Genomic DNA, 9651 nt, shown 5'->3' with positions numbered 1-9651 from the left:
CTATTCATAACTGATAACTTGTTACACAAGTTCGTTGCGGTAAAAATTGTGATTAGCACCAAAAGTTTTTTCCTTCACTTTGTCGTATGTGCTCTCTGTAGAGCATTTTCCAACCCAAAAGCCAAAAGGGGCCAAACCCAAATAGCTTTTACAGGTGCTTTTCTAGCTCACGAACCTTAATGCCTTTGGAGTTTGGACTTATATTGAAATGTCCTAAGCATCTATGCGTGACAGTCAATAAAGTTGAGTACATATAGGCATATCCGGTTCTCCACTCTTGGGACTTGGGAACCTGGCTTTGGCTGCTTCCTCCACTAGAGATAAAACTTAATGGACCCACCTTGATAAAGAAGACAACAATTGTCTTCCAATTCATGGAACACCAAACTTCAGGTAGGAGTTATTTTGTTATGGTGCCATGGAGCTCTCTCATTCTGAATTTCTGATCTCCCTAGCTATCCATATGCTATCTTCATATTCATGGAACATCAAATTAATGGACCTACCCTTGATAAAGAAGACAACAAGTATTGCCAATTATGCAAAGGAAATAAAGGTTCTATGATGTTACATATTATTAACTTCTATTGACTCGGTATGATTAGTTTTAGTCTTTTTAAGTGGCTGTTGCCTACTCTTAAGCTAGAGTTTGAATTAAATTTGAAGTAATTTGTAGATTAGAGTTCAAATAAGGTAATATTGATCAACTAAAGTCCTTGCTCTTTTGAATGAATTTTGTTAGGCTTTTATGGATGTATTTGGGTTGAATAATTTGAATAGTGTTATAGTTGGGTATGATTAAGAGGGGATTAAAGATCATAAAGTTTTGATTTGCTCAAATATGATGAGTGAATATGATCCTTTATCTAAATCAAATTAGACCTAATTTGAATTTGAAAAATGAGAGATATGACTATTTGAAATTAACAAAATTGTGTCACTGAGAATTTCCTTAAATCTTAATAGATGCTCACTTGAACAAAAATTGTGACAAGCACTAAACTAACATTGAAGGCAATAGTAGATTCTCAAAACTTACAATGATTTAGTATAGGATTGGATCCTTGGAGTGGTTTTCTTTTGAAGATGTTCTTCATTGGTTTTTCACTTCATTATGAAATTTGTGTGCCTATTTATAGCTTTCATTATTATTGTTTTAGATTTAGGGCTTGTTTGGTTTAGAAATAACTCAGTTTTCAAAACTCATATCTCAAACCCAAAACTAATAATTCTTAACTCAAACCTCACCTTCACTCAAAAACTATAAAACACTTGTTTGATTTAAAAACTCAGTCACATATCTCATTCTAATAACTCAACTTTTTGCCAAAATTGTGGATCCCACCCATTGAAAATCAGTTCTCAGTTTTTGAAAACACTCAAATGTTGTTTCCAAATTCCATCACTCAAACTCAAATTTTTGAGTTTTGAGTGATGGAAACAAGTACTCAAAACCAAGCCAAACACAAGATTTTTGTGGGACCCATGCGTTTCGGAAACTCAATGATGAAAACTGAATGATATCACTCAAAATCAGCATGATCCAAACAGGCTCTTAAGTGATTGATTATTGTGGTTGAAATTCTAGGCTGAATTATATGTTTGAAATACCCTTAATTTGTTAAATAAATAAATTAATGTTGCATAAGGGTTTGGGGTCTAAACATTATTTTTCAATTGATATCATATCTTACAGCCTTATATGCGGCTGATAATTGGCCTTAAGACTTTGGAAGGCTTATCCAACATCGTATTGATTTGAGGAGGAGAGTGATTATTTTTATTTTTTATTTTTTATTTTTGATGATAGAGCTACCGTCTCCTCTAAAAGGATTTAGAATAAAATCTAGAACATAAATGGAGGACCACTGGGGCAAAGAGTGGGGAAGGGTTATAAATATAATCCCTTGGTACATGCTTAAAAAGACAAAAAGAAAAAGGAACTATTAGGAATCTAAATGTCCTCAATAATGAAGTTGTAGAAACTAGAAAGTAAGGGTGGTTTGGTAATATTGTTCTAACAACGTTGTTTGTATTTTATGAAAATACGTGTTGGTGGAAAAATGTATAGAAATATATGTAATATTGTTTAAGCACTGAAAATTGTTGTTTAAAACTGATAGATCTTCTGTCAAAAACTTGAGTATGACTAGTAGTGGTGGTCTCATTAAAGATTTGTTGGAGCTTTTCGCTCGTAACATTGGGATCAATTCTAGTGTTTCGGTAGAACTATGGGTTCTTGGGGATGGTTTAGAATTAGTGGTTGCTCTCGGTCTAACTCATGTTATTATTGAACTAGATGCTTTGATAGTTGTTTCAATCCTTAATAGCTCTACTAATGTTCATCCATGCTTGCTTCCTTTGGTGGATGATTGTAGGTCTCTTTTGCGGAGGATTCCTTAACTCTCACATTCAACACGCTTACAGGGAACCCAATAACTAGGAGTGCTGATGCGCTGGCTAATTTGGGGCGAACTCTTTCCCCTAATTTTGTAGTTTTTTTTCTTATCCCCATCTGCTATTTTTTGATGAACCAACATATTTATTAAACCAACAACAAAAACTACACAGCCAAGGAAAGAGCCTCAGCTCTAATAACAGAAACAAAGCAAGGAGGCCCCAACAACACATCAAAAGAGCCAAAGTAGTTGTTTGACTATTATGTAATAGATAATTCATTAGTGTCGTTTTCTGTCTTGTTAAAAAAAAAAGAACAAAAAACTAGAAAGTAAAGATTAAAGGTACAAATTGTACCAATGATATTTTCCAAGTCGGTGTAATAAATAGACGTGAATCATAACTCAACAATCCCTACAGGCCACTACTCTCAACCCATTCCCACAGCCCCAGCCTTGACAACACGTCAAGAAATGACACCATCACCATTCACATCAAACACTTTGGTACTGTTTTGCTTTGATATGGAATGGAATCATCATAAAATGATAAAATTGAGAACAACTACTTCTCACTAGGCCAGCCTTGCCTTGGCTTATTTTTTTTGGACTCTTATTTTTTAAGAAGCCAATTAGCCCAATCTCTTCCTAGAGATTAAGAGACCTTGTGGTCCAAGAGTTGATTGGGCTGGACCCATGTCTGCAAATTCTAGTATCCTTCTTCTTAATCTTGGGTACCTCTCTGACTCTCTTTCTGGCAAAGACAAAAAGAAACAAAAGAAAGAAAGCAGTAGTTTATGCTTTATATAGAGAGAGTATGAGTATGAGTATGAGTATGAGAAAGCATTGGCAATTTACATACCAGCACTACCACCTAACATTAAGACATTGTTCTCACAAGCATCATGCTTTCCACTTCCACTCTTCCACCACCTTATCACCACCACCTCATCTTCTGCAACCTCTTCCACGCCGAGCCAAAAGCCACCAATTTGCCCACTTTTTGCAATTGCCAATACCCCCATCACACTCACACAACCCCATTTTGTATTACCAGACACTTCACGCTCAACTTGTCGTCTCTGGCTTACATAACCAAGTCTTTCTTGCCAACATTCTCCTCCACTCCTACTCTAAATGTAGTCGTCTACGTGATGCACGCTTGTTGTTCGATGTAATGTCTCAAAGGAATTTGATTTCTTGGTCTTCATTGGTATCTATGTACACCCGACATGGTTTTAATCAACAGGCCTTCATTGTGTTTACCGAATTTCTCACTAGTTGTGATCAGAATCCCAATGAGTATATTTTAGCTAGCGTTTTTCGGGCTTGTTCGCAATTGGGTGGAGTTTATGAAGGTGCCCAGCTGCATGGTTTTGTTGTTAAGACTGGTTTTGAACAAGATGTCTATGTGGGTACCTCTTTGATTGATTTTTATGCAAAGAATGGTGATTTGGATGAAGCAAGATTGGTTTTTGATGTTTTGGCAGAGAAGACTGCGGTTACTTGGACTACAATCATAACGGGGTACACGAAAAGTGGAAGAGGTGAAGTATCTTTGCAGTTGTTTGATCAAATGAGAGAAACTGATCTTGTTCCTGATAAATATGTGCTCTCAAGTGTTTTGAGTGCGTGTTCAATGCTTGAGTTTCTTGATGGAGGGAAGCAAATTCATGCTTATGTGTTGAGGAGGGGAGCCGAGATGGATGTTTCGGTAACTAATGTGCTTATAGATTTCTATGCAAAGTGTGGCTTAGTGTATACAGCACGAAATTTATTTGATCAGATGGTGGTCAAGAATATGATAGCCTGGACCACAATGATTGCAGGGTACATGAAAAATTCATTCAATTTGGAGGCCATGAAGCTGTTTGCTGAAATGGCCGGATTGGGTTGGAAGCCTGATGGATTTGCTTGTACTAGTGTTCTCACTTCGTGTGGTTCACTTGAGGCTTTAGAACATGGGAGACAAGTGCATGGTTACACTATTAAGGCAAACCTTGAGTATGATAATTTTGTGAAAAATGGTTTGATTGATATGTATGCAAAATGCAATTCATTGACTGATGCAAGAAGAGTTTTTGAAGGTATGGCTGATCATAACGTGGTATCTTACAATGCTATGATAGAAGGATACTCAAGCGAAGAGAAGTTGCATGAAGCATTGGATCTTTTCCGCGAGATGAGGCTTAGATTGTTACCACCAAGCCTCTTGACGTTTGTAAGCCTTCTTGGTGCATCGGCTGCACTATTGACGTTAGAACTGAGTAGGCAAATTCACAGCCTGATCATCAAGTATGGGGTCTCCCTGGATGTATTTGCTGGAAGTGCTCTGATAGATGTTTATTCCAAGTGTTCTTGTGTAAGGGATGCTAGGCTTGTATTTAATGAGATAAATGAAAAAGATATTGTAGTATGGAATGCAATGTTTTTTGGATATACTCAACAGTTGGAAAATGAAGAGGCTCTCAAACTCTACTCAGAATTACAGTTGACAAGGAAAACACCTAATGAATTCACTTTTGCTGCATTGATCACTGCAGCCAGTAACCTAGCAAGTCTCCAGCATGGTCAACAGTTACATAACCAAGTCATAAAGTTGGGAGCAGACTCTGACCCTTTTGTCACAAATTCCCTCGTGGATATGTATGCTAAGTGTGGATGTATAAAAGAGGCCCACAAAACATTTACTTCCACATTTTGGAGAGACATTGTGTGTTGGAATTCCATGATCTCAACATATGCACAGCATGGGGAAGCAGAAGATGCTCTTCAGATGTTTAAAGGGATGATAGATGAGGGAGTAAAACCCAATTATGTCACATTTGTGGGTGTGCTCTCAGCGTGTAGCCATGCGGGGCTTGTAGAAGATGGGCTTCATCACTTTGAATCAATGGCGCATTTTGGAATTGAACCGGGAACAGATCATTATACTTGCATAGTTTCTCTCTTGGGTCGAGCAGGTAGACTTACTGAGGCAAGGGAATTTATTGATAAAATGCCAATAAAACCAGCAGCAGTAGTATGGAGGAGCTTGCTCAGTGCGTGTAGAGTTGCTGGTCATGTTGATATTGGGAGATATGCAGCAGAGATGGCAATTTCAGTTGATCCAACAGATAGTGGATCATATATTTTACTTTCTAACATTTTTGCATCTAAAGGTATGTGGGAAGATGTCAAAAGGCTGAGGAAAAGAATGGACTTTAATGGGGTGGTAAAAGAACCCGGAAGCAGTTGGATCGAACTGAATAAAGACGTTCATTCATTTATTGCAAGGGATAGAGCTCACAGCATGGCCAATCTTATTTATTCAGTTTTGGACAATTTAATTCTGCAGATCAAAGGGGTTGGTTATGTGCCTGACACTTTTATGCTTCTCATGACTGATTAAGAGGAAAGATGGTGGTAATTAACACCCTCAAAAGGCCAAGCTTTTGATCTCCTGAGCTATTGTAGGATGTAGTTCTCCATCATGCAGCTTATCAGAGTGATCCTGAGCTTGAAGGGATCAGCATCCTGAAGATGTTTGTATTTTGGGCTTTTGTGGACTATCCTAGTGGAAAGAGTAATAACTTATGCAATAACAGTCTAGCTGAATTGTGGCATGGTATTTACAACTTAAGAGGGAGACCAAAGGGAATGTACATGGCTACATGCACATTTAAAATGGATTTCTCTGTCCACATGCAGTTTGTAAGAAAAGAAAGTTTATACACTGAGAACTCTAAGCTACTTCATGTCAACGTCACAAAAGCCCAACTTGGTCCTTTGTAAGCAGCTCCTTGCTTTTTATGCTACCTTAATGAGACAACGTTTCTGAATCTTCTACATTGCAAGATTGGATATAAAGAATTAACGACTAGAGGTGTTGGATTTGCTTTAGATCACATAACATGCAATGAGATCATGACAGTGGTGTAAGGCCCTTTGGAGTATTTCTGCTGGTTACTGGATTTGATGACTATGGGCCACAATTATACCAGGTAATGTTTCCCTGATATGCTTTAAATTATAGTTATTAACTGGCTGCAATTTATGTCTAGATCATCTAATAGGTTGCACCTCTGAACTTGTTGGCATACAGAAACCTTCTTTTGCACTAAAGTTATAAAATTCTTTTGTCTTTGCCTTGTCTCAATTGCAATATAGTTTACTCTTTAAGAGATTAGTTTGATGCTGTTAGTGAAGAATCTTTAGAAGGGTATTCATAAAGAGGAGCTAAGGAAAATTGTACAGCCTTTAGCCTCTATTATTCACTTATATAGGAGAGTTAGTTACAAATGGATAAGAATATTCTTGGCAGTTGGTGGAGACACCTCACCACTAGAGTATTCTAGACTCTTTTAGAAGAGTACAAGCCATTAGTACCACTTATACAATATGAGCTCTCTACAGATGCCTTGTCATATGGCTGGCTGAGTTACAATTTGATCATAGCTCTCTTCAGAGTTTACCGTTTAGCAAAATCGTTTTAGGGGGATTTTTAATAAGTAAACTAATTTGATTCAATCAAAAATTCAAATTTTAATCAATTTAAGCATTTTGGTCAGCTGTAACTGTGAAATTTCCACTCAGGTTGTAGCATAAAAAGAGAGTATAACTATTTGATGAAAGTAAAATTATATCTTTTCTTCTAGTACTTTGGCATATAAGTTAATTCTACAATTGTTGATTGTTATTATATATTTTTCTGTAGGTGGATTCCTATTTCTCATGGAAGGCCTTGGCAATGGGGAAGAATGTTTCAAATGTAAAAATATTCCTAGAGAAGAGGTAGTTGATTTAGAATTTTGTTGCCACTTACATTTCAAACTGGTTTAAGAGCTGTTGCTTCCTTATTCTAAATTTTTTATGTTGTTAATATTAACAATAAGTTAAGATCAAAGAATGTAATCCTTTCACATGCACTCAGTTTGTGACTTTTTATGATGCAATTACTTGATCTGGTTCTAGGAGCATTTAGCCTTATATGCATGCCGGACCAAGTACATTCATCTAGCAACATGGTTTTCCAGAAGATAAACATTGCATGTCCTATACCATTTTCTTATTGATCCATCATAGAGTTAATATATCGACTTGCATTGATACATTTATGTGTTTTGCAATAACTGATGTACGATATTTTCACTTAACTTTATTATCTGTCAAAACCACTCACACCCCACTCTTTACCCCCAAAATTTTTTTTTGTTAGGTTTTGCCAATTCTTCTGTCACTTGAATATGAAGTTGACTATGTTCCCCTTTCCATTATAGTACACCGTACGCAGATGATATGGAGCTTGATGATGCTGTGCATACAGCTATTTTGATGCTGAAGGAGGGGTAACTAATTGTTAAGCTTCTTTCTTTTTGAAATAAATATATTTAAAAAGCTTTGGTGGGGAACGGCCAGAATGATAAAACTTTAGGTCATTCTTGATGTGTATATGCTTATGGGGTGATGCTTGTCAGAGAAGATGTGGATGATGATTGAGGCTGAGAATCGCTGAGTAATTTTTTGGAATGGTCTAACATCATGATGCAATACGTTGGTCTAAGACATTGGCTTCTTGGAGAAACCAATTTGCATTCCTGCCAGAATGGGTATTACATGGAGCCAATCCTGGAGAAAGGAGATTTCCTTTTGTGGTTGTGAGTTGTCTCTTAAATGGAATGGTTGAAATGCAACGGTTAGTTGCATAGTTTATAGAGAGGAAATTGAGATAGGAATAATCGAGCTCTGAGCTTAGGACTGGCTCGCTTGGGCTGGTTGATTCAGCTGAGAAAGCCCATGACTGGTGCTAGAGAAGTTCAAGCCAGGCCTCAATTTGCTTTGGGCAAGAATGGGCTATGTTGAGCATACCTTTCCAGAATGACGATGAATCCTGCTTCTCTGTCATTACCAATTTAAGAATGGCAACATAAGCCTGTTTTCCTTGCTCTCCTATCTAATTAGCCTCCTTCCCTTCAAAAATTATCCTTTATGTTTCCTCAACTTATTATTGATACTGTCCTCATAATATTCAGATTTTTCAATCATTTCGAGTCCTTTATGATTCTCTGATTGTGAAATTTCTTTTTTACTGTGTAACTGATACTAATAAGGCATAAATGCACTTTTAGTCCCTATATTTTGGCTTTTTTTCATTTTAGTCCTTATATTTTATTTTTTCCACTTTTAGTCCCTAAATCAATTAACGCGTTCCATTTTAATCCTTTCCGTTAACTCACTGCCGGAATTTGCTTAGGCGGCAGACGGACTATTAAAATAATAATAAAAAATTTTATTTTACTATTAAAAATGCCATGTCAGCTTATAAATTAAAAAATCTATTTATTAATTTTAACTAAAAAAAATTAAAAACAGATCATTTAAAAAAGAAATTAAATTAAAAAAAAATTATTCTTTACATTATGTTCTTCCCAGTCATCATGAAGAACATGTTCATGTTCTTCCTCAAATAATTTATGTTTGGTTGTCGAGGAAATTAAAAAAATCAAGAACATGCCAACACGGAATACATAAAATCAAAGGGCACATATCTACAAAATACAAAGACATTCAAAGATTCAAAACACAAAGAGCACAAACCCAAACCTAACCCTCAATCTCTAGCAAACCCAGAACATCACATGAAAAATCAAACCCTCCATACAAACATCAAACCCAAAAACAAACCCATAAATTTCAAACCCAAATTCAAGAAACCCATAAACAAACCCAGAAATTTTAAACCCAACAATCTAATAAAGACCCACTGATTTGTGAGAGATTGGAGGTAAATACACTTTAAACCCAAATCCAAACCACTGTCGACCTCAACCCCTCCACTGTCACCGATCAGTCCATCAAGACACTGCAACCCACACCAATGTCAAACCCATCCAACGTTCCACCCCCACCGACCACCGGACCAACCACCACTTCACAACCTTTGATTTGAGAGAGAGATTTAGAGATTTTTCCAAATCCACAATCTGAGAAAGAGAATTTAGAGCTTTAGAGCTTTAGAAAGATGAAAGAGAGAGTGAGATTTTGGTTTGAGAAAGAGATCTTTAGAGATTTTCATTTGGGTAAGCAAACCCAGATCTACGATCTCTCTCTCTCTTCACCCAACCTCCAACCCAATCGCACTCCTCCTCACTCGAATTCAACCACATATACTTCCCCACCGTGAGTCCAGCGTAGAATGGAATGTAAAACGCCGTAGTCGATTCCGGCTCCATAACCCAGCATTTGTGCTTCAAGAGCCGGTTGTGGAAAACGATTT

General features: G+C 36.8%; 2 protein-coding genes across 5 annotated transcripts; both read left to right on the top strand.

Annotated features, from left to right (window-relative positions):
* Window positions 1-2832: 2832 nt before the first annotated feature.
* Window positions 2833-8419, top strand: LOC126706475 (pentatricopeptide repeat-containing protein At4g39530). 4 transcript variants are annotated; one of them, XM_050405960.1, is made up of 3 exons: window positions 2833-6379; window positions 7093-7169; window positions 7655-8419. In XM_050405960.1, exon 1 carries the CDS (start codon window positions 3214-3216, stop codon window positions 5785-5787), a length of 2574 nt encoding a protein of 857 aa, XP_050261917.1. In that variant the 5' UTR covers window positions 2833-3213; the 3' UTR covers window positions 5788-6379; window positions 7093-7169; window positions 7655-8419. The 4 variants fall into 4 exon arrangements, with proteins under 4 accessions (XP_050261917.1, XP_050261916.1, XP_050261919.1 ...); XM_050405959.1 differs by having other exon boundaries at window positions 7594-8419; XM_050405962.1 differs by lacking the exon at window positions 7093-7169.
* LOC126704791 (proteasome subunit alpha type-2-like) lies at window positions 6063-7874 on the top strand. Its single transcript, XM_050403794.1, has 5 exons — window positions 6063-6166; window positions 6310-6379; window positions 7093-7169; window positions 7655-7723; window positions 7853-7874. The coding sequence occupies exons 1-5, from the start codon at window positions 6063-6065 to the stop codon at window positions 7872-7874; spliced, it is 342 nt and encodes a 113-aa protein (XP_050259751.1).
* Window positions 8420-9651: the final 1232 nt, after the last annotated feature.

The sequence above is a fragment of the Quercus robur genome, chromosome 11 (genome assembly GCF_932294415.1).
Source record: "Quercus robur chromosome 11, dhQueRobu3.1, whole genome shotgun sequence".
NCBI lineage: Eukaryota > Viridiplantae > Streptophyta > Magnoliopsida > Fagales > Fagaceae > Quercus > Quercus robur.
Note: the sequence above shows the minus strand (reverse complement) of the source record. Positions and strands in the feature narration are given on the sequence as shown.